Source organism: Daphnia carinata, chromosome 3 (assembly GCF_022539665.2).
Source record: "Daphnia carinata strain CSIRO-1 chromosome 3, CSIRO_AGI_Dcar_HiC_V3, whole genome shotgun sequence".
Taxonomy (NCBI): domain Eukaryota; kingdom Metazoa; phylum Arthropoda; class Branchiopoda; order Diplostraca; family Daphniidae; genus Daphnia; species Daphnia carinata.
In genome coordinates, this window is record NC_081333.1 from 142,066 (window position 1) to 166,868 (window position 24,803).

A 24,803-nucleotide genomic window follows, 5' to 3' on the forward strand; every position below is an offset into this window, starting at 1 on the left:
CGAATGTGATTTTCGTGATCCTCGTGAAATTTAAAGTGTGTCTGACCTATTTTGACCTGTTTTTTGCGAAAAGTCCAATTTGGCCAAAATCGCGATTTTTCCTGAACTATAGTTCAGGGAAATTTGCGATTTTTGACGATTTTCGGGTATCTTCTACTGACACATGGATTCGACCCCAAATTTCACGAGGATTACGAAAATGTGGTTCTTTTTCCATTCAGACCAACAGATAGTGGGTTATTAAGCAATTTCAAACCGGAAGTTATACCGAAAGTTAAAATTTCGAAAATTTAAAAAATGAACTATGTTCTCGTTTACAAAGTACACAAGATCTGCATAGTTTCAGTCGTAAACTATAGCTAATGAACATAACATGGCCTTTCAAAGTTCGTAAAGTTCAATTTTCAGGCACGACATGTATACCACTTCAAAGCACTACCACACACATAATAATGGAAGCAAATGTTTCAAGCCATCCCCTTAATTTGATAGCCATCAGAATTACGGCCATGGTGAAACAGATACGGTTATGAGCAGAAAAAAGTAAACAGGAGATCCAATTCTTGCGGAACATTGATAGCAAATAGCACATCTTGTTAGAATTTCTTGAAGGTTTATTCCAATAAAAACTGGCCTATAAACTTAAAATCTTCTGTTACAGACTGTAAATATTTTGTTGCATTGAGAAATGAATGCTACCACGCTTGTAACAATGGCTTTATCCAGAATGATACAACATGAGACCTGGTTTTCCAAAAGTACGTTAATATTACCTTGTTCTATGCCAAACAGCTTACATTTTGTGTTGGTAACGAAGCAGGGTAAAATTTGCACATCAATAATAGGGGTGGAGGTAAAAACAACAAGCTATTCCGACGAAGTAAACTGACACACACGCTTTCAACGTAACAACAAAGTAATCAATGAGAATCAAATGTCAAAAAATAGTTTTGATTTCAGCCGCTAGATGCTGGTGAACTTGCAGTGCCCGTCCGCTGGAAATTTATGTTCGGCCAGCTTTTAAAATAAGCCCGACTTTCTGTTTTTTACGGTTAATTCAAAAACTAGAAGCCTGACATAAAACTATACCCCATTTTCGTGATCAGCGATCTATTTCGAATCGGAATAATGTATTTTTAATGAAATCTAGGATTTGAAGAAAATTGGAAAAGTGAGAAGGCTATAGCCTTCTTACTTTTTCAATTTTGGCAAAATTTTAGATTTCGCTTTAAATACACGGTTTCGATGCAGAATTGAACGGGCATCACGAATATGAGGATTGTTTTCTCGTGGGACCTATAGTTTTTGAATAAAACGTAAAAAACGGTGAAGTTGGGTCTAAAAAAATAAGCCCGACTAAAAAAATAAGTCCGACTTTATCTTTAAATGACGATTTTTTCAAAAACGGCTTACATGACAAAAAAACAAATGGCTTTTTCTGAATCAGCGTTAAAATTGGGTTATACTGTGTGATTTTCTTTGCATTCCGAGAGATTTCGATTTTTTTTCAGATTTTGACAAAAGTGGGAAGGCTATACCCTTCTCACTTTTTCAATTTTGGCAAAATTTTAGATTTCGCTTTAAATACATGCTTTCGATGCCGAATTGAACGGGCATCACGAATATGAGGGTTGTTTTCTCGTGGGCCTCATAGTTTTTGAATAAAACGTAGAAAACGGTAATGGTTTGGTTAAAAAATAAGGCCGGGCTTATTTTGTCGGGCTTAAAATTTTTTCCTATTAAAAAATAATAGCATTAAATCTAGATAACTATAGATGATTCTGATTCAAAATTAACCAAGGAACACGAAAATAGAATTTCTTTTTACGTAGAGTTTATAGCTTTGGAGTAATCTAAAATATAAAATTAATGTGTGTGCGAATCGAAACCATTACTAGCGCGCCAGTACGCTACAGCGCTAGTGTGACACATTAAACTTCTTTGATTATTCAAAAACCATGAATTCTACGTAAAAACAAATTTCATTTTCGTGTTTTTTGTTAAATTTCAAATCAGAATCATGTATAGTTATTTAGATTTAATTACATTATTTTTTTAAATGGAAAAATTTTAAGCCCAACAAAATAAGCCCGACTTTCTATTTTTTTAATGGTTAATTAAAAAATTAAAAGCCTAATATAAAAATTTACCCTATTTTCGTGATCAGCGATCAATTTCGAATCGGAATAATGTATTTTTAACGAAATCTAGGATTTGACGAAAATTGAAAAAGTGAGAAGGCTATAGCCTTCCTACTTTTTCATTTTTGGCAAAATTTTAGATTTCGCTTTAAATACACGTTTTCGATGCAGAATTGAACGGGCATCACGAATCTGAGGGCTGTTTTCTCGTGGGACTCATAGTTTTTGAATAAAACGCAAAAAACGGTCAAAGTTGGGTCTAAAAAAATAAGCCCGACTAAAAAAATAAGACCGACTTTATCTTTAAATGACGATTTTTTCAAAAACGGCTTACACGACAAAAAAACAAATGGCTTTTTCTGAATCACCGTTAAAATTGGGTTATACTGTGTGATTTTCTTTGCATTCCGAGAGATTTCGATTTTTTCAGATTTTGACAAAAGTGGGAAGGCTATAGCCTTCTCACTTTTTCAATTTTGGCAAAATTTTAGATTTCGCTTTAAATACACGGTTTCGATGCAGAATTGAACGGACATCATGAATATGAGGGTTGTTTTCTCCTGCAACTCATAGTTTTTGAATAAAACGTAATAAACGGTAAAAGTTGGGTTAAAAAACAAGCCCTGGCTTATGTTGTCTTATATAGTAATACAAAGTCGTTATTGTGTACTATTTTCACACCGCAACAAGCAATAACGACTTTATATTACTCAAATATATTATTTCTACCTAAAACAAGTAACTATTTCTATTATTCCGCCATCTAACACCGATAGATGGCGGTAGATGTAAAAAAGAAAAAAGGGCGAAAAATTGCCATACAAAACAACCCTTATGAGTGTTAGTTTTTGCAGAAACAAATTTTAAGCCCGACTAAATAAGCCCGACTTTTCTTAGGCCTTGGGCGAGGCTTATTTTCGTCCCCTAGGAGTGGAAACTTCCCACTTGGATTGAATGAAACCCCCTCAGAAATAAATGAAAGATTTCGAAATTTTTCTTGGAAATCTTTATTGGTTACAAATTTTACATACGCATCCGTATAATTAACAAGCTTCTTCTCAAGGAAAAGTAGAATAATTGCTTCTGAAAAGGAATTTGAGAGAAGCAGTGGTATTGATGCACGATTTAGAAGTCCCACGGTAAAGGTCATCGATTTCTTCGTAGGGCAGTGAGGACAAGGGCAGAATGCAAAAATCAAACACGTAGTTTAAAGGGTCACCGTACATTTGGATGAAAATTGCAATTGAAACATCTTTTATTTTGACAGTATTTTTTTTTTTTTTAGGACCTACTTTTTTTTATTCGGTACCATTTAGGGGAATGGCCAATTTAGGCGTTTTGGATGACGTCGTCGCTATCGAAGTCCTCGTCATTCCCATTGGATTCTTCAATATTTTGATTAGCTAAATCAGAAATTTTACTTTCCTCCAACGCAAATTCAAGTACGGTGCTGGGCTACATTGAATGAAAATGGTGCGCACGAACATTAATTGTGTGCCATGGTAACATTTTAAAGTAATGTCATGTTGAATTGTTTGAAACTCGTGGCTCCAAGCAATTATCACTTACCCTGTTCCAAAGATTGACCATAAATTTATCCTCGTTAACGTTTGTAGAATTTGTGGTGGAAAGCCAAGAACAATCATATCCTATTGCATGAATACCCCAAACATAAATTTGTTCCCAGTCCTGAAATTAAAAAAAAGTGGGAGCGTGGAAAAAAATGGATCAGAGTTAAAGAATTGGTTTACTTTAGGCGTAGCATTGCGTGGTTATCTAAAATTATGATTAAAACAACAATACTCTGAACAGCTGGTTTTTCTCACCTCCGCTGACCAAATAATTAATTTATCAAGGCTTCCTGCTGCAAGAAACCCACCATCGGATGAAAAGGCGAACGTATAATGAAAATCTACACATTCATCAGAAAGTCGTCGTGGCTTTTGTTCGTTTTCTAGCGGATTCCAAAGAAAAACACCATTGTAATGCGATGCACTAAAAGAAAAAAAGAAAACCATCAGACAAAACTGGAACTGGCAATAGAAACACCAGACATGGATCTTACACCAATTCACAAAATGATTTTTTTAATTTAAAAATGCTAATCCGGCACAATCGGACTACTTTTCAATCGCGCATATTTATCCTCATTGAGCTGCTTACTTTTCGTTGATGACATTAACTTTGGCAGATCGTAGACCAGCTGGAAAGACTGTCAGATTCCTTTACAGGACTAGACAGGGAAACGGATTGAATTCGCGAATTCAATTGTTTTATTTTTTTGTGTTTTTCTTTCGTTTCTTTTTACGTATGCGTTTTGTTTAGCATCCGCTACCGAGTGACACGGTGTTCGTTAACCTCCAGGTTGACCTTACTGATATCAGAAAAACTTATTTGACCTCGTATCCGCGCCCTCCCGTGGCTAGTAATTTTTAATTCAGTGGCACCGATTCAATGGATGATTCACGTTGAAAAGAATGGACGTGCAGTTTGCAAAATTCTTAATTCAAACAAACAATTTCGCAGAACTAAAATTTACGTTTCAATTAATTGACTTACTAAACAAAATTGAAGTTTTTGGTCGATTTCCTTGCCATTTCGATTCCGTCCTCTTCTTCCCCATTTCCTATGGGCGGGCGAAAAGCAAACGCTGCTATTTCCCCATCAATTAGCAGGTTATAAATGGGCTCATCACGATCCAGGGACCAAATCTACCAAGAAAAAAAAAATACAATCAATAAAGCAAGTCAATCTCGACAAACCGAAGATATCTTCCATTTCATTTTGTCGCGTCAATAAACAAATTATTTACATTAATCCGGTCACCACCACCATTGGCCAAATATTGGGTCCTTTCATTCCATTCCAGATGATCACATTCACTGCCGTGTCTGAATTCTTTCACGAATCGCGTTGTTGTCAAATTGTTTTCATCCACTTCAAAAATCCGAATCCTTCCGTTAAGAGAAGACACGGCGATTCGATTTTCCGAAATCCACTTCACAGCCTTAACCTTTTCACTGTCAATTGTGGTGATAACGTTGCCAGTTGATGAATCCGATACAAAAACTCGATTGGATCGCTGCACGAACAATAGTGGCATGAAAGAAAATAAACAGAACAACCGTGATGAGAATTGCATCAGATTAATCGGCATAAAAAGTTCAGTTTCGCCTTTGCTGAAATGAGAACCTCCACATGTTCAGTTTATCGAAATGGGAAAATCGATTTCGGATTCGAGGAACAAATCGTTAATTGTAAACGTCAAATGGTAAATGCTTTATGATTCTAACAATTTCTTCACAATTCAAACAGAATAGCGATGATGTTAATGGAAACTTCCAATGATCTGCAACAAATTCTAAATGTCGTCAGGTAAATCTTAAGCATTTCGCAACAAACAAATATTGACGTATTGTTGGCACAAAAATGGGCCAGAATTTCATGATGATGGGTCAATCAAAATTAATTTCCAACTTACCCGTCCAAAAGTAGCCAGCAAGTTGGGCTTTGTTGGATTCCATAAAATTCCAGTGACCTTTAGTTGCTTTTCAAAGAGAACATGGCACTCTGGGTAATTCCAAACAATAAGGCAATAGTCAACACTTCCAACAGCTATTTGTGTCCCATTAATCTAATTCAAGATTTTGCGATAAAGTTTCTCTTAGTTGTATGGAAAAATTATGTCTGTCTGTCCCTGATTTCGTAACCCGTAACATTTATGCGTAACAACCAGATCAAATAAACAATTTGTTAGAGGTCCATGTTTCCGTCCGAAATCAGGGATAATAAGTTAGCCGATAATCGACTTACATTCCATTTAAGTGATTCCACTTTTCCCCAATGGATGATCTCAGGTAGACAAATGACTTTCTTCTTCCAATTGGAAAACGGAATAGACGAATTTTCTGCAGTGTAAAATATCAACTCATGGTTACTGATACACGCAAAAATCGGCTCAGTGGGGTGGGAGCAGACGGCATACATGATGCTCCCAGCCATGTCAACGTGTCGCAATCGACATTGGATTTTTTCTAAAAAGAAATAACTAGATTAGAGTAATCAATTCATTTAAAATCAAACGCTTGAGTTTTTACCCTTTTTCTGGTACAACAAAATTGCTAGTTCTTTGATGACCTCAGGCAATCCAATCCTTTCTTTTTCTTTAAATTTAATCATAGACTCAATCAAACCAGCAAGGATTCTTCTGTTTACGTCGTCTGCCGCGAAATATTAAAAAAAAACTTTAAATACGTAAATTTGATAAAGAAGAGGGAATCTTTGCTGTTTCTAATGACGTAAAGAAATAACTATCGAAATACAATGATAGACAATGATGATATATGAAATACTTTGCTTGTAGTTGGCGAGTTCCGCTGGTTTGTTTTTCAAAATATTGGCTGGAGCAGTCGCGCTGTTCCCAAATGGATGTACGCCACGCGTCAGGAAATAGAAAAATAAACATCCCAATGAAAACGTGTCACTTTTAATTGTTCCATCTGGGAGATCGTCAGGCATGTTATTAGGGTCACCTAAAAACTTAAGCCCTTCAGGGGCCATCCACAGAAGAGTCCCTCTGATTTTACTCTGAGAAAAAATATCTTCTCGCGTTTTTTTAACAAAAGATAAGTCCGAGACTTTTATCTGGATGGGCGTAGTTATCGAAATGAGGATGTTATCCGGTTTGACGTCGCGATGGACCAAATTTCTCGAATGGATGTAATCCAATCCGATGGCGATTTGGTAGAGAACCAACTCATCGGGTGGCAGTGCTGGTCCGTTGTATTTGTTTTCGCAATAGTCTGCCAAAGTCCCGGCACACAATTCCAAAGCCAGTTGCCTGTCAGTTTTTAACAAGTTGTTTACTTAATAAAAATTTCGAAAAGAAATTAGATTGCCATTTTACGTGAATGTGTTGTCGGCCGAATCAACGACGTCCAAGAGTTTCACGACGTTTACATGATCCAATTCTATGTGTGTACACATTTCTCTTTGAATAATTTCTTTTTGAGCCGTTGTCGTCTTAATTTGTTTGACTGCCACAAGATCGCCATTAAATTTCCCTTCGTACACGTCTCCAAAAGTCCCGTTGCCAAGTCGTTTACTGCTGTTGTTGACTTGGACTGCAAATTTAATCAAATGATTAATTAAAGTAGTAAAAATTATTAGTTAGTCCACATATGAAACGGCAATTCTTGACTTGCGTGAAAGTGCTGCATTAAATTTCTTATTTGCTATCTGCAACCAGCTGAATCCTCTTCGTGGAGGAATAATCATATTTTTTATGGGCTCGTAGGCAAAGGGATATTTGCTCAATACTAACAAAAAAAACCGTTTAGAGTAACAAATGCGGTGAATGTATGCAAACTTACCTTCTACATTGACTGGGTTCTTTTCCTTGAGGTTATTCAAGATTGATTCAGAATCATCACCAAAAAGGTGTTTTCCACGAGTGAGATAATAAAACAAAATGCATCCAGCGGCAATGACATCTTCAGTTGCGTCTTCGATTCCTTCCAGGGAGTCACTTTTCTCTGACAGTGTCCAATACTTTCTCTGACAGAGTTCCACTTCCCAATCATAGTCATCAATATTTTTTTTTCCTTCCGACAGCTTTTTGCCGTAACTGAATTTGCTCAATCCAAAATCTGAAATTTTCATGCGCACAGGACGAGACTGGGCAGCAATAACGACGTTTAATGGATTTAGATCGCCATGTACAATTCCTTCGGAATGCAGATGGCAAATCCCGTTCGTAATTTGACAAAGAACTTGCGATTCATTTGGCATCGCTCCCTCGTACTTGCCATTGCAAAATTCGTATAAAGTGGCACTGTACGGTTCCAGAGCAAAATACCTGGCCCACAAATAAAAATGAGATGCTTTAATTTCACACTACTAATTTCTTAGCTACCAATGTGAACATAATAAAAATTTAAAAACCTCCATCCACTGGCAACGTCCTCCTCATAACCGAAAACTCGAAGGATATTGTTGTGATTCAGGTCAACGAGTTTGTCGGCCACATCTTTCCACCCATCAAAACAGTTTTCATTTTTAATTCTTCTTATCGCAACTTCTTTTTTTAGACCAGGAGCCGTCGATTTCACATGTTGATATTCAGCACCATGATTCTCATTTTCCTTGTCCTTCCAATGTCCGTCAAACAAGAGGATACTCCCATTGAAAAACTGTTTTTTGCACTCCAGTTTTATCCCCTTAAACGGAAGATGCTCATCTAAGTTCAGTTGTTCGTCGGCTGCCATCCTTTTTCTCATCCCATTGCTATCCTATTACGCATCCCGTTGCTTGGTGATTAAGAACTAGGAAATCTACGAAAGAAAACATTTAGGATATGTTCATCACGTTCAAAATTATAATTATGAACAACTGGTTCCACAAACAAAAAATTGTTACAAGCATTATTAAACAAAAGATATTTTTTTCCGGCGAATTGCAAATTTTAAAGTATTATTATACATTAATCATAATAGCAAGGCGATGGTAGTTGCAATAGGGAATAAAACCAGGCAAATAACTATATCATTTTTTGAACATTTAACTGTTAAGTAACTTATCGTTATTTTTTTATCAATTAGCGTGCCAGAAAATCTAAAAGTTTATTTATTTTTTACTAGCTGTGTGATAAAACAAAAAAAACGAAAATGTGCCATAACGAGAAGAATTGGAGCCGAACAAATTTTGGTGCACAAACAAGTGTTTATTGCTATGTATAAACTAATTAAGTAAAAACAGGAATATTTACTTGATTGTGTACAAATAGCGAACTCTCTGGTTCCTATGGCAGGTTTAGAATGCTGCCAAAATCCGTGCAGTGCATATGATTATCTTTTGCTAATGCGGAACGGCACAAACAAGTTTCGACATAACAATTCAAGCAACGATCGAGAAATAATTCTATCGTCCGTTCTTTATAGCTTCAATTAATGAAGTCAAATCTTATCAGCTTTATCTCAATCCATTTGCGCAGTTCCCGTTCTACCCGTTTGATTCGAAAGTCCTCCTTCTAACTACACAACGTCCACTGCTAATGGGTTGGACTTTTTCTCTTGGCAAACACTGAAAATATTTAAAATTATCTAATAAAACAAACGGTAACCAGTCGTAGACTTGTATATAGGATGCAGTAACATACCAGCCTTGCGCCTAATATAACGCGATCGAAGATAAGGAGGTTTGTTCATAAGCCACGGACAGCAATTGTTATGATGACAACAAACAGTCTTAAATAGATTAGATTAGATACACGAAGCTAATGGGGCCCCAAAGCGATTGTGCAACAATACGGGACTTTTGTTTAACCCGACACCTATTTGACCGTTGTCAAAACTTTTGTCACGACTTATTTACAGGGTAAACTGTAAAGAACAAATCCTTTTGGGTAAACAAACCCTGCCCTTGGTGTAGATGCAAAAAAAGGTAAAGATAAATAATAATTGGCGCCCATTCTCATAACGGAATGGCGGAGTACGAAAACTTAATAAATGGGCTGATCTTACAGGGTAAACATTGAAGCAACGTGTGATAAAATTAAACGCCCCACCCGTCTTGTCTAAATGTAAAGACAACGAAAGATTGACAAGAATTACACACTGGCAAACAAATCCTATCCAATTTATTGCAGTCAAAGCAAAATGAAGAGATTTTACCAACTGTATCTGAAGCAAACGAGTCATGTCATGGCGTTCGGCTGCACGACACACATTGAAGGCCAACTATGTTCCACTAAAATAACGAAGACGTAGTAACTATCTAAGCTGAATCACTAGACTGATGTTACTGACGAAAGGTACTGTCTGAAAAAAAATGTTCACAGCGGTTGGCTGGGATCCTACTTCGCCCAAAGCAATTTGTGCCAACGTTGACAAGAATAAAAGATAAAATAAAATCGTTTCGAATTTTGGACTAATTGATTTAAAATAACATGGTTATTGTAATTAGATGGTTCGAACATGTAATCGATGAAAAAACAGGCGATTGAAAGACATCATATTTTCCATTCGAAACTAATTCGAACGATGTCTCGATTAGTCTCTAAATCACCAATTGCCATCAGCTAAATCGATGTCTAGCAGACTGAATGCTGAAATCAGAATCCGACATTGTAATTGGCTAATAGGCTACTGTCCATATCCGTAATTTTGATGACTGTTTGAATGTCCTTACTGTTGACTGCTGTCATAGCTTTTATATTGCTAATAGTAAAATGCGACCGATCTGAATCGATTAGAGGATCCAACGTATTGTGGGACACATCGAACGTACAATCATCACAGCTGGACTAAGATGGTAGTTGATTAGGATCACGAGGTACTCAACCAAGTTCTATTTTCTAGCATTAGTAGAAAAAGCACACAAAAAACAGAGATTACATTTCACCAGTTGATACCAAACTATGAATAATTGGATGAACGCGTAAAAAAATATGCGGAATGTTTTTTAAGTCCCTACATTACCTTGTTTTGCTCATACGTAACGCAAATTAAATCAAACCATGAAGACCTACGAAACAATGTATCTATATTTGCGTCACGAGAAGGTACAACAGTAAAAACTTTTTAGAAAAAAAAAAAGATTGCCTAAAATGTGATTTAAATTCTGAGCGCAGTCGAAGGCAACAGCTTGACGTTTAATGGTGATCGGACAAGTGCGTCTTCAACTGAATCTTCCAGCGAAGCACGGTCCAATACACTATCCGTCGTTTGTTCTTCGGAAGAGTGGTCTGATGTCAAAAGCCTTGCTGCTGTTGTATCTTCTTCAGACGAACGATCAACCGCTACTAAGCGAATATCTCTTTTAACTAACCTGTTGTCTTCCAAACTGATGTCGTCATGCTCATCTGAATGGCTGCCAACAGTTGCTGATTCCGTTGTATCCTCTTCTGATGAGCGGTCACCTCTTGCCTGTAGGACGTCCCGTTTCACGATCCTTTTTTCGTCCGAATGCTCATCAGAACGGCTGTCAAAAAATGGGCCGTCCGTCGTGTCTTCTTCTGAAGAATCGATCCGTCCAAAAATTGTCTTGGCTATTTGATGGACATCTCGTTTCTTGAGAAAGCGGCTGTCTCGTTTAACTATTTTATTTTCTTCCGAATTGAGATGGTCTTCGTCAGATTGAGCGATACTTGTTTCTGGTTGAATTCCAGTGCCTTCGTTGCTATCATCATTGTGTTCGAGAGAGTCTGTATCATGGGTCAGCGCAGGGGTATTCAAACGGTTATGGCTGAAAGAGTCAGCTCTCTGCAAATTAGTCAAGAGCGCTAATGCCCCGAAAATCTAGAAGAAGAAAGAAAATCAACAATCAGAATAATTGAGTACATAAACAAAATTCAGTTGTACAAGTTACCAAGATAAAACCAAGACGACACATGATAATTTTTGACTGTAGTAGTCGCTTTAAAAATCGCTGAAAGAATAATCCTTGTCTTCAGACTGCCCTGTATTTATATGTCTCCTGTTACACGGGTCGCAAGAAACTTCAACAAAAAAATTCATCACCTTGAAATTTTTTATTAAAACTTAAGAGACACTGTGCTGGTTCTATGCTATACGATCTCAGTGGGGAGGAAGCTGGGCGAATCATCAAGCACGACCTTCATGCCCTCAATGTTAAAAACGAGTTTTGCAGATGCGAACGGCATTTCATTTCCCTTTCAGAATGAAGACCTGATTGATTTGCCTCTTTCCTACTGCCTTGTTATGGAACAAGAGAAGGCCATTGTTTCAAATTTCAACGTGTAAACGAAGTAAGACCTTAGCGAAATAATTATCTAATGACACCAAATCCTGGTTGCAATTACGAGCCTGGATTTAGTCATTTTTTTATGGCTGTTATTGTAATTGAGGGCAAATCATGATTCTACTGGAAAGAAAAGCACAGGGAATATGGTGGCCTTGGCACAAAAGCGGTATCATTAACAAAAAATTAATAAGTAAAATCATGCCAGGCGTGGTTGGTTCAAATTCAACAAAAAAACTAACCACGCAAATGCAGGGACGAAAAAAAAAATTATGTAACTATTCTATCAAGCTAGAAGGTTACATCACTTGCAAAAACAAATTAGGGCATTAGAACCAACTTTCGTGACGCGGAAAAAGCCCTTATATGGTCATAGACAATCGAATAAAAGCTGCTGATGCTCAAGATAATCAAATGCAAAAACGCAATTGTTTGAAAAATGCAAAATAACCTTTAAAGACAAAAGGTAGGACATTCCCCATTAATCAATTAAACATTTCAATTATACCGCCCAAATAGTCCGCCTTCCTTTTTCGTTCGCTGAATTGCCATGGACTTTCACGTTTGTACGGCGAAAGCAAGAAATATACAAACATTCTTTTGGCTCAGATTTCACATTTGTACGTTCATGAAATCCTTTTACTATTATCGAATAAATTATTCATCAAGCAACATCAAACGAAACTACGCATGGATTCGGAGAACTGACAATAATTAATGCAATCCAGACGAAGGACGTAGTGACGAACGATCTCTTCATTGCAATCAAAACAAATCTACGAAATTCAGTGTTACGGCTTTAAACAAATGACAACAACGTTTTCGGCTTGGGTATGGCTTGCTAATCTAGTTTTAATTAACGCATACAGTCAGCCATCTATAGCGTGTGTGAATTTTCTGAAAATGGGAATAGAACAGTCATACAGAAAGATTTCCTACATAACTAAACGAAACTGTTTGCTGTACAATCGATGAATCGAAAAGACAAAAACGGTAGTTTCCGATATCAAAATTCAAGATGAAATAAGAAACGTCAAAGTTATGCAACGGCATAAGTCATTTTTGCAAGACAAAACAAATGTAAATGTACGCATTAGCAATAGCCGCAGAAAAAAAATTATAGGTAACTTAAACAAGGCTTAGAGATCGGTTGTAATAGCAAAAAAAAACAAAACGGGAGCAAGAACTAGCTAAGGACAAAATAGACAAGCAAAACAACTAACAAGTTCTGCTACTCAAGGTTCCACAGCCCATAAATCCTTGGATAAAGAACACATATCCTTGCAGCTATGATTTCAGGATTTACGTACTTGTTTCTAAGCATACGGGGGAAATATAGAAGATATGGAACTTACCCTTCTTGGGTCAACCAGCTCGCAGTGACTCGAACGAGATCAGTTACCGTCGAATTCCGGGCAATAATAATATCGTTTTGAGATTCAGTCAAGTCCAACTGCCAGAAACTTTTGCTGCAAAGCTCCGTAAAAAGAGCTATCTAAAAATGAAACCATTACATTACATTTAGCTAAGACAATGAATTATATACGTACCTAAATATGTACATCCAGCATTATCAACGTCTCGGAGACATTTAAGGAGTCCTGATTTTTGTGTTTAGAAAATAATTACGCGATGGACAAACAGATTGCGATATGATCCAACTGCGTTTATACTGTATAAAAAAAGAAATTATTAGATTGATTGCCAATAAAAGAAAAACTATTTAACAAAGTTCCACGGTCATCAATGTATGGCCTCTTGCAGATCTCTTTCGATTTCCTATTTCTCCGTCCTAGTGTCCTCTATATCGATACATGCCCACCAAAAAGAAGGTTAAAAAAAAAAACAACTACCTGCGGATATCATATTTAAATTTTTCATTCGGTAGCTTGATTAAGGCTACGATTACAAATCCAACTTCCAAAGTTTGGCCTACCTCTAGGGCATTACCATTGAATACATGCAATTCCAAATGCAGAAGCTGAAATATCGGGTTTCGACTACAACACTCGATTTTGCGATTTAAGTTTACACATTTCTTAAATTGCACATCAAGAAATTCAATCGTAATATTGGTTAAATGACACCTGCTGTTCCGATGACTCCGTGATTAGTTGATCGTGCAAAATCAACGCCGATGGAAGTGGCTTTTAGGGTTTGGCAAACGCTATTATACTTTAGCATAAAATCGTCAAATTTTCTATTACTTCCCACACAACCATTGACGTTTACACGGGCAAAGAGACAAATAAGGTACGGAAAAATAAGCTTTAGTCAATTTCATTAACAATAAGAAAAATTCCTGACGTTAATTATGCAAATGAAATTTTTTTTTTCGTTTCATAGCAGAACATCCCACTTCAAAATTTTAATTCGGATTGAGAACGACATTACGATGTGGCCAGTAATAATCGTAATATTACTGACAACAGTTAATTCACAAAACGGAATTGAAAACGACGATGCGACAGCATTCGACACCGAGAAGTCTACTAAATGCATGTCGTATCGGTACATTCCATGCCACAAAAGTGTGAACAGAACCACTTTTCTCGAAGACGAACTAACAGGGGAAGTGCTTAAGCCACTCGCAAACGAAAGTGTTTCACTCTGCATTTCTTATCGATACATTACATGTCGAAAAGATTGGCCGAGTTATACGGTCATTTTGGAAGACGAAGAAGAACGGCTTCGACGACAAAATGCAAATTATATCGAAAAGATCAAATCATGTGAAAACGAAAAGAGCAATTACACTAGCCAGGCGGAGGCAGCATTGAGCGGAACGTTAGCGCTAACCAATCAGCTGAAACTATGTGAAACTGCAAAAGAAGAATTGGCGAAAAAACTGAATGCGAGCGAACAAAACCAGCAATTTTTAACAAGAAAATTAAACGAAGCAAGGACAAAGAATCTAACGACCGAGTCGGATCCACTAAGTAAAATCATTAATAATGAACGAAAGCTTTTGTACAGTTATATCGCTCCTTCGTTACTGAACAAACCGTATCCGGGAGTGGAACGATTTACTCGTTACGAAGTTGCTAGAACAGGGACGTTGCCGTTGATGAACGTAGAACGTCTCATGCCGGAACTGGGACAAGTTATCAACGATGTTACTTCTTTCTACTATCCACTGACAATCCCTCCGTGCGCCGATGTCGAACCCAACACGCGTAGCGTTTTCATCGCAGTAAATTCGTTAGCTGATTACGTCAAGGAACGAAACGAAATTCGCCAGACGTGGCCGCAAAATTTAAAAGTTGTACAGGATATGGGATTGCTTGGCATGATACGCTACGGTTTCTTTGTAGGATTACCAGAAAGCAACACGACACAAGCACAAATCGAAAAAGAAAATGAAATGTATGGAGATATGATTCAAGTTGACGTATCGGACTCCTACATCGATCCTATGAAAATGGCGGGTTTACTCAATTGGTTGAATAATAATTGCGCCAATGTCGACTTTGTGTTCAAGATGAATGACTACATGTTTCTCGACGTGCGAAACCTGGCTCAGTTTGTTCGATTCTATTACAAATCCGTGAAAACTTTGTTTGGTGATCAGTCTCCACTAGCTCAACCTCTAAGAAGTATTTCTTTTTGTTTACTTTGTTTGCAATTAAGAAATTCCTTAACCAAAAACTCAATTTCCATCACGAGGCGGAAGATGGGCACAGCCGGTGACTGAATGGCCATGGAGTACTTATCCACGTCACGTGTTTAGGCACGCATTTTTCATGCATGGAACTTCGATCCTACCCTTATTGGCTGCCTTTCAAACGACTCCAACAATACCATTATACTACGTATATGTTACGGGAATGTGCACAGAAAAGGGAGGGGTAACGACAAGATTTTCTTCCGGTAACTTTAGGTAAGACCTTTCCGCATTACTAACACATTCTAAAGTTCAATAAAATTTGTTCGGTAATGCAAATATTTAATATTCCAGTATGCCTTTGTCAGGATTGGCATTTCAACTTGGAACCGCTCCCACCTGTAAGCAAACTCAACAAATTGCCTGGGCTACACATAACAGTACAGATGTACATGCCGATAAAATGAAGACGCACCATGAAGTTGAAGAATACTACAAGAATTTCTATCAATGCAACATCGTTTCCAACGGAACCCTACGCAAAGTCGACCCCAAAGATCCCGTCAAATTCTTTTTTGAGAGTCAATAACCACTTAACAGCTACATGCCTATGTCTTTCGTTAACAAGTTAAATTTCTCAATATAATTATCAACGTTTAGCAGCATGAACGAAAATTTTTTCTATTTGAAATGTGAATTCGGAATCACTATCAAAGAAAAACAAAACACGTGAATAAATTGAGGAAAAATTATACTTGGAAATTCTTTGCGTCGTCAGGTTGTTGGAAATGCAGAAAAGTATTGAAGCTCGATGATGGAGTTAGCACACATGGGATTGGAATTCCTGCCATTAAATTGAAGATCACCTGGAAATAAAAAAAAATTACTAATCACTTGAGCCACAATAGTACAGAAATCAGAAATGAATTTGACAATGAAACACTCGAGATCAATTTAGTACAGCAGGGAAATTATAGTAACGACACGTGAAAGGGCCACAGGTATGACCCCAGGTATGACCCCCTTTCCGATATAACAGTTTAACTAAACAAAACAATGAGTCGTCTCCATACATTTCAAAATAAGTAATCTAAAACGGTTGAGTTTTTACAGGCGATTCGAGATGATGGTAATTACACACAGTGACCTCTGTTCGCTCCACGAAATTGAAACTAATATGATCTAGGCCAGAAAAGGCAATTTTAACAAAACCAGACTGCAGGATTCTTATACTCTTGTCACAGAACGAGCTTTTTTCACAGACATAAGAGGAGCGACGATGAATCGATGATAAAATCGAAAGATATGGCGGCAACTGATAGAAGCATTAAATCAAAATTAGCTTCATTTGCTACCAAATGACAATCCCTTTATCTTGATTAATAGCTATTAGACATTACACGATGAAAAACATGACGCCTTAGTACAAATTCGAATGAATTACCAAAAAGAAAGATGAAATATGGAACAACGCCATGCCAGCTGGCGATTTTCCTAAACCAGTGGAATAAAAACGACTAACGCACGGCCACAAAGACAAAATGTTTCTAAAGTACTTATCAAAGAATCTCTGCCCCATCCCTCGCAAACGAAAGGAGAAGCAACAACTAATCCTGCGGAATAAATGAAGATCCCTAAACACACATTGATCTATGCAAAAACAAAAGTAAATCTACTCCTTCAACTATCACTCGCAGCTGCAGCACTCAAAATCAAGATAATTAATCAAATTTTAAAAAACTATATCATTATTACACACACTATAGCACCATTAACAACAATTATACTTAAATATTTGTTACATTGGTCGAAGATGTATAACAAACAAAAGACAACTGAAAATGTAAGAAAAAAAATTCTATAGACGTTGTTTTCCTGTAAATGAGCAATTTAATTCTAAGAAACATACTAAATAATGCTCTTCTTTTATTTCGAAATGCAATAGAATAATGATGGGATATGTATGCATTATAGACCAAAATGCATTGTAAGACAAACGTAAAGTAGAATTGTCTTCCATTTCCTAATCACTCTCTGGTTTATTTTGAACTAACATAAATGTCCCTCAATTACCTTGTACAATTTTTGCAGAACAATGTAAAAAAAAATATAAAACTTTTTTGCTTACGGTGGCCTTGGTTAGTTGCTAAATACGGCGGCTATCCGAAACTTTTTCTGTCAGTTAACATTCCGTTGGTGAAAGAGGAGGACAAACAATTTCCACTCGATGAATAACAGATGGTAAATCCTAAACAGTTCTTCTGCATTCTTGCTCTAGAATTGATCAAATAGAATAGGTAACATGTAAAATTTTTGACTTAATCAACTACCACTTGTTATGATGTTGTAAGGAACGACCAGTCGGCACCGTTTTCCCCACATCGACCTTGGTTCCCACGAAGGGCTTTAACCTCCGAGAACCGGCCGTACCCTTCTTCACACCTTGGTGTTAAATTTACACAGCAAAATTCCCTACCTTTCCCAAAGTGTTAAACAATTTGACCTTCCATTTTCCTAAAAAATTTTCCCCTGGAAAACTTTTAGAATCAGCCAGTTTGGTGAGTCGGAGTGAATCAATACTTTGTATTAAGTGTGTGTGTTGAATAAAAAACTTTGTTACTCTTATATTTGTGTTGTGTATTCCGCCGCCAGTCGCCGCTTCTGCCATGCGCCCACTGTAAGTAAAATACTCCTATCTCTTTATTTTGTATTGCTGGTTCTACACAGTTTGTGGCCAAGCTTTACATTGGTGACAGTGAATTTCGAACACGAAGCCTCCGCGGTAGACATTTTTTTCCCTCCCACTTTCTACTTTGACGCATTAGACAGCGCCATCTATTGAGTTTTTCGGACACCATTTTTTATGAACAACAAAACGCCGCCAAATAGCTAAAAAGTAGATGAATAATTTAACGAAAGTATTTCGAAGTGCCGGAAAAATAGTTACTGGACTCGCATCTAAATGAAACCTGAAAGCCCAAGGGCCCAAAAGTGAAATTATTTATTCCCCAAACCTCAACTCACAAAACACTCAAGAAAACGACTCACTAAACTGACTGAGACCACCGCCATCTTCCCCTGACGCCGCAGCATCTTCAATTCCCCGGAAACCATGGATCCTCTGTAAGAAATCATTTACTCCACCCTTCTTAACTTTCTAACCGTCGATCACTTCATATCCGGGCAATCGACGTGACTGGCGGACGGATCCTAACCCATTTAACTATGTACCACGCACCAAGTCTATACCAGAATACTAGATTAAGAAATTAACCTGACCGTTGTCAGTATTGTGTGTGTGTTGTAATCCCCCAGTCGCGTCAGACGTACTGGGTCCCGATTATTGCATGATAAAGAGGATATTGTCACACTGGACTTAACTTTTCAATAATTTGTATTTGAACTTTAAGGGGAACATACAATACAAAGCAAAAATAAAGAATGGCAGTTGATAAGCTGTTATCAATAAACACAAACTACAACACTACGACTTATAAAAATTCAGTTGCTGCCTTCCATCCTTGGTTCGTTTTTTGCCTCCAAACAAAAATGTTCCCGTTTCACTCTGAGTTTCGTGATCTACATTCAAACAGTATCAAATATACGTGTATTCAATGTTCTCGGTAACTTTCGCCGGTTTGAATGCTCGTTAGTGTGTTTTGAAGAAGCCATGTATACTACTGCCAGGAGCCGTTTCAGCCTTTTAACGCAGACTGATCGTGCTGATTTTCTGGAAATATTGGCGAGAGTGCATACCGCCGACCCTCGTCTGAACTTTTCACTCTCCATCAGTGCTCCTTGGATTAACGACTTCTACTACAGGTAAGTAATCTCATATTATTTTTCTGTTTCAATTCACACTCATGTTTCTTTCTTCTTTTTAGCACATATCCTGGTTGTGCTAGATATAGGGACCATTTTTCGCATTTTCATGCTCGGCTTCTCTGGCAGTTTCAATGCGATGAGTACATTTATCATCCAATTCCTCGCCGTTCCGATTTCTACAAGGAGGTTACTCAGGACGAAATGGAAGTACGACCCTTCTCTAGGATGTATCGGGCCTTAGACAGTGGATTAGTGCGAAGCCAGAGTTACGTGAATAGTGTGAGTCTATACTCGAAGAGGTGGAATGAGGTGATTCGAAAAACCGAAGGAGATCCTGAATCTGGATCCTTCGAATCGCCACCCTCCCGCTGTTTAATTGGATTGCCGAAAACTGGGCAGGTGATCTTATCAGTCTGAGTTATAAGGATACAATTTTTAAAAAATCCTTAAATGAATTTTACTTATTTCCCGGCTAAATACCGGGATGTTCAATCACATCGTTACGTGCTGCTGTGTCGCAGTCGGAAATAGCGAAGTCATCTGGACCTCTTTCTCCAACCAGGCAAGGCAGACGTATCGGGGTTACGACAGTTGTGAAACCAGAACGTCGGAAGGAATTCGAAGCACTCTTATACTCGAAAAGGTGGAAGGACGTGTTGGAGGAAGCAATTAGTTGGGTATACGGTTATTGTTTAACTTCGAACAAATGGAATGCACGTATTTTTCTTTGATTAACTTTAGCTAAATAGTCAATAAGAGGAAGAGTTCACTTTTGGACAGCCCTTTGTATAATATGATAATTCCAAAACGTCTAATTTAAGGAAATACATTTTTTTATGAAGTTTTCTGGAAGTTTTTTCACAAACAAGTTTTCAGTTGTTCTCCATTTGTATCAAACTAGTAATACTGCTGAGTTTTGTTTAAATTAAACCCCAATATGTCTTTCCTTTTTTACTAACAAAGTATGCATTGTTGTTTGTGGACCTTATTTTCCCTTGATTTGGTATAGATGTCCCCAAACATCCGTAGTCCATGTTTCTCCTTGACTTGTGATATGGCCCTTTTCCAGCCTTAGTTTTTTAAGGTACTTAAAAAGTAAAGTAAAGCTTTATTTTTTTATAAAACACTATCCCAATGCTATATATCCGGCTACTACGCCAAACTTTCGGAGTACGTTCCGATTAGCCTTCTTTTGTTAATCAGGCTTTCAGCTACTACACTGAAGCTCCGAAATACTATACCACTAAGGGTCTTCAGCTCACAGCTAAAGCAACGAGATTACAATTCTGGGCTGTAGCGTGTAAAAATTCAGTTGAAAGATTGAACAAGCGCCTTAACGCCTATTAAAACTTCAGACGTAAATTTCAACGTCTGTGAGCCCTATTTCTCCTCGATCTATAGTGTGCCTCGTACAAAGAAATAATAGCCCTGTTTCTCCTCGATTTGTAATATGGCCCTCTTTCAGCCTTATTTTCTTTACAGAGCAAAAAGCTTACGTAAAACTTTATTTTTTTCCATTAAACGCTATTCTACGTAAATTTGAACGTCCGTGAGCCCTGTTTCTCCTTGACTCATAGTATGCCTCGTACAGGGAGCGAGAGCCCTGTTTCTCCTTGATTTGTAATATGGCTCTCTTTCAGCCTTAATTTCTTTACAGAGTAAAAAACTCGTTAATCAAGGCTTTCAGCTACTACACTGAAGCTCCGAAATACTATACCACTAAGGGTCTTCAGCACACGGCTATAGCAACCTGATTATACATCTGGGCTGTAGCGTGTAAAAATTCAATTGAAAGATTAAACAAGCGCCGTACTTTATATACAGAACGCCTATTAAGGCTCCGAACGTAAAATTTGTACGTCCGTGAGCCCAGTTTCCCCTTGACTCAAAGTATGCCTCGTGCAGGGAATAAGAACCCCGCTTCTCCTTGATTTTTAATATGGCCCTCTTTCAGCCCTAACTAACTTCTTTACAGAGTAAAAATCTTGTTAATGAAGGCTTTCAGCTACTACACTGAAGCTCCGAAATACTATACCACTAAGTGTCTTCAGCACACGGCTAAAGCAACCAGATTATAAGTCTGGGCTGTAATGTGTAAGAATTCAGTTGAAAGATTGAACAAGCGTCTTAACGCCTATTGAAACTCCAGACGTAACTTTCAATGTCTGTGAGCCCCATTTTACCTTGATCTATTGTTTGCCTGGAACAGGCAATGAGAGCCCGTTTCCCCTTTAATTGTAATATGGCTATTTTTCAGCCGTGGTTTCTTTAGGTACTTAAGAACTAAAGAAAAACTTTTTTTGTTCATTCGAACACTATTCCAAAACTATTTTTCCGGCTACTACACCCATGTTTCGTAACACATTCTGATTATCCTTTCTTGTTAATCAAGGCTTTCAGCTACTACACTGAAGCTCCGAAATACTATACCACTAAGGGTCGTCAGCACACGGCTAAAGCAACCAGATTGTAAGTCTTGGCTGTAGCGTGTAAAAATTTAATGAAAAGATTGAACAAGCGCCGTCCTTTATATACAGAACGCCTATTAAATCTCAGAAAGTAAAATTTGAACATCCGTGAGCCCTGTTTCTCCTTGACTCATAGTATGCCTCGTACAGGGAATGGGAGCCCCGTTTCCCCTAAATTTTTAATATGGCCCTCTTTCAGCCTTAATTTCTTTACAGAGTAAAAAACTTGTTAATCAAGGCTTTCAGCTACTACACTGAAGCTCCGAAATACTATACCACTAAGCGTCTTCAACACACGGCTAAAACAACCAGATTATAAATCTGGGCTGTAGCGTATAAACATTCAATTGAAAGATTGAACAAGCGCCGTCCTTTATATACAGAACGCCTATTTAAACACCGAACGTAAATTTGAACGTCCGTGGGTCCAGTTTCCCCTTGACTCATAGAAAGCCTCGTACAGGGAATGAGAACCCCGTTTCCCCTTGATTTTTAATATGGCCCTCTTTCAGCCTTAACTTCTTTACAGAGTAAAAAACTTGTTCATCAAGGATTTCAGCTACTACACTGAAGCTCCGAAATACTATACCACTAAGGGTCTCCAGCACATGGCTAAAGCAACCAGATTGTAAGTCTGGGAATGAGCGTACTGCGTACAGGGAATGAGAACCCCGTTTCCCCTTGACTTGTAATATGGCCCTTTTTCAGCCTTAATTTCTTTAGGGAGTACAAAACTTCATTTCTTTTTCATTAGAACATTATTCTAAGTAAACTTGAACGTCCGTGAGCCCTGTTTCTCCTTGACTCATGGTTTGCTTTGTACAGGGAATGAGAACCCCATTTCTCCTTGACTTGTGATATGGCCTCTTTCAGCCTGTTTCTTTAAGAACTTGAATCGTTTTCAAATACCTCGTGAACAATACAGAAATGTTTTGAAAGCTCCAATTATGCAGAACTAGTCCAGTAGTTACTGCCATGTTCCATTTTAGTTTCTCAAAAAGCTTTTGCTCGATTCTCGTGTACAATTTTAACAGGGAGACGAATCAATTGTCACCTGGAATCCATCGGTAAAAGACCGCTTTTCAATTGTACAAATGATAGTCACGAAGTGCATTCCCAAAACACTTGCATAAAATGTACCACCGAATACCCCTTTGATCCCACAACCCGATTATAACAAACAACCCAATCTCGACCATGACGAGATCTCCTTCTGGATACTTTTTCTTTGTGCCTCAATGTTAAGACCGCTCCGTTGAAATGCATTCTGCAAATTTCGCAGACACACTTCATTTGCAACTTTCAGTAGAAAGTCTGTAGACTCGTTTCCCCTTGACTCATTGTAATGCCGATCTGGGCATATACACCTTGCATGGCACTACCAAACGTATCTGTTTTCACCTCTACATTGAGGTACTGCATTCCTCCTAATACTCATTTTTTCACTCTGCAATCCGACCATGTCAGAAAATACTCAACGTTACTGTCTTTCACTTGAACATTCATTCAAGTATCTTTAATAATAAAGACTACGGAAAAGGTTTCAGTTCTTTTACATTTCAGTTTGTAGTTGAACAAATGAAGCCATCACTGTCGGCTTCATTTATTCAACTGAGCGAATAAAATGTAAAAGAACTATCCATTCTTCCAAACTTTCACGTTCCGTTTCAGTTTTCCAGATGGGCTTGATGTGCATCCCACCCGGTCAACTACAGAACGCAGACTGACCCAACCGTCCGAAAATTCAAGCTTTTAAGGAATTTTTGTACAAAGTAGCTAATGAAATATCCACATCTGCACAGCTCCATCTAGAAGATGTTGGGGCGGAGAAGTAATTAGCTTGAGATCGTTGTCCCCTGGTGAAATACCCAAGGCCAGGATTAGCAAGTGGCCGGTCGATGGGTGATTTGTCTGCTTCTACTAACAATAAACTGGTATTTGATGGTTTTCTTCAATAAGGCATAGCATTAAGCTTGCCTTAAGCATAAATCTTGTTTGTGATGCTGATGCTCTGTAGAGTTTCAGGTAAACAGCAATCTCCTCCCAAAGATAAATTCCATAACAAGCGCTCGTCCCCATTTCAATAACCTACAAGAGAAAATTCAAGTTCAAAATTCATGGAAGTTTAGTTACACAGGTAACATCAAATGTTAACATAGTAATTACTGCAAGCCAGGCTAATTAAAGCAAATAGAATGAAGAAACTGCTGATGCTTTTGGGGTTTCTAAAACTATTGCAAAACAGAATCTATAACCAGATAAGATGGAAATCCTGAAATAAATTAATTAGAAAAAACTTAGCTAACAAAATTGAATCTCTTACGGCAATTAAAATCTATAGAAAGCGTTGTTAGGTTAAATTGAACTTACAAACAAAAAAACAGATCATTTTGTTTGCTTCTGCAAAATTCCAGCAATGTTGAATAGTACATCTAACTATCGCTGCACCATTATCTGTTATTACACATTATACTTATACTGTACCAGAAATTTCTTCAAAAAGCATTTGTAAGCATTATTCTTTAGATGACTTATTTTAGGGAAACAAGCCATACCATTCCATTCCTTTGCCTATATTGACTTTTTCATTTGTTCATGAGCCAATACTCAGTGCTTTTCCTTTCAATCCACTACTTCGTAAGGACACTGTATGAACCTGAAACCCTGCAAACGAAGACAAAATGAAAAAGAAATTGAGAAATTATGGATGATGCAATGCCAATGTTAATTACAAACGTGATTATCAATGGCTAAGTTGGTTTGTACGGTAGTCTTAGCATTTCCTATTCCAAGCTCCTTTTGCAGACTGTAAAAATAAAACAAAGGCTAAAAATAAAACGAAAGTTAATTGAAAAGAAATTACTAGCTTGGATACAGTTACTTACCAGTGTTTCCTTTCTCTAATTTCTCTAAACTTTTAAAGTGAGGCTATCAGCATTCTGCTATCGGACAGCGTGATGCTAACAGACGACAGACTTTATCTACGCGCTCGTCGGCATTCATTTG

The 24,803-nt window shown here is 37.6% G+C and overlaps 3 protein-coding genes and 1 long non-coding RNA gene across 6 annotated transcripts; 1 reads left to right on the top strand and 3 right to left on the bottom strand.

The window, feature by feature from the left end:
- Positions 1–3,176: 3,176 nt before the first annotated feature.
- On the bottom strand, positions 3,177–9,041 carry LOC130692782 (uncharacterized). Of its 2 annotated transcripts, XM_057515851.2 has the most exons (15): positions 8,908–9,041; positions 8,085–8,473; positions 7,514–7,998; positions 7,346–7,459; positions 7,048–7,264; positions 6,494–6,981; positions 6,239–6,361; positions 5,955–6,175; positions 5,623–5,775; positions 4,954–5,223; positions 4,701–4,852; positions 3,968–4,136; positions 3,711–3,830; positions 3,434–3,596; positions 3,177–3,297 (listed from the first exon to the last, which is right to left on the bottom strand). In XM_057515851.2, exons 2-14 carry the CDS (start codon positions 8,417–8,419, stop codon positions 3,471–3,473), a joined length of 2,973 nt encoding a protein of 990 aa, XP_057371834.1. In that variant the 5' UTR covers positions 8,420–8,473; positions 8,908–9,041; the 3' UTR covers positions 3,177–3,297; positions 3,434–3,470. The 2 variants fall into 2 exon arrangements, with proteins under 2 accessions (XP_057371834.1, XP_057371833.1); XM_057515850.2 differs by having other exon boundaries at positions 3,225–3,596.
- A 1,624-nt stretch (positions 9,042–10,665) lies between these two features.
- LOC130692811 (uncharacterized) lies at positions 10,666–11,630 on the bottom strand. Its single transcript, XM_057515894.1, has 2 exons — positions 11,508–11,630; positions 10,666–11,437 (listed from the first exon to the last, which is right to left on the bottom strand). Exons 1-2 carry the CDS (start codon positions 11,529–11,531, stop codon positions 10,754–10,756), a joined length of 708 nt encoding a protein of 235 aa, XP_057371877.1. The 5' UTR covers positions 11,532–11,630; the 3' UTR covers positions 10,666–10,753.
- A 2,643-nt stretch (positions 11,631–14,273) lies between these two features.
- LOC130693211 (uncharacterized) lies at positions 14,274–16,093 on the top strand. The gene is made up of 3 exons (XM_057516331.2): positions 14,274–15,496; positions 15,567–15,780; positions 15,859–16,093. The coding sequence occupies exons 1-3, from the start codon at positions 14,296–14,298 to the stop codon at positions 16,091–16,093; spliced, it is 1,650 nt and encodes a 549-aa protein (XP_057372314.2). The 5' UTR covers positions 14,274–14,295.
- Positions 16,094–23,277: 7,184 nt separating this feature from the next.
- LOC130692838 (uncharacterized) lies at positions 23,278–24,607 on the bottom strand. 2 transcript variants are annotated; one of them, XR_009001576.2, is made up of 3 exons: positions 24,530–24,607; positions 24,353–24,461; positions 23,278–23,885 (listed from the first exon to the last, which is right to left on the bottom strand). It is a non-coding gene; the product is annotated as an uncharacterized LOC130692838 (long non-coding RNA). The 2 variants fall into 2 exon arrangements; XR_009420662.1 differs by having other exon boundaries at positions 24,534–24,604.
- Positions 24,608–24,803: the final 196 nt, after the last annotated feature.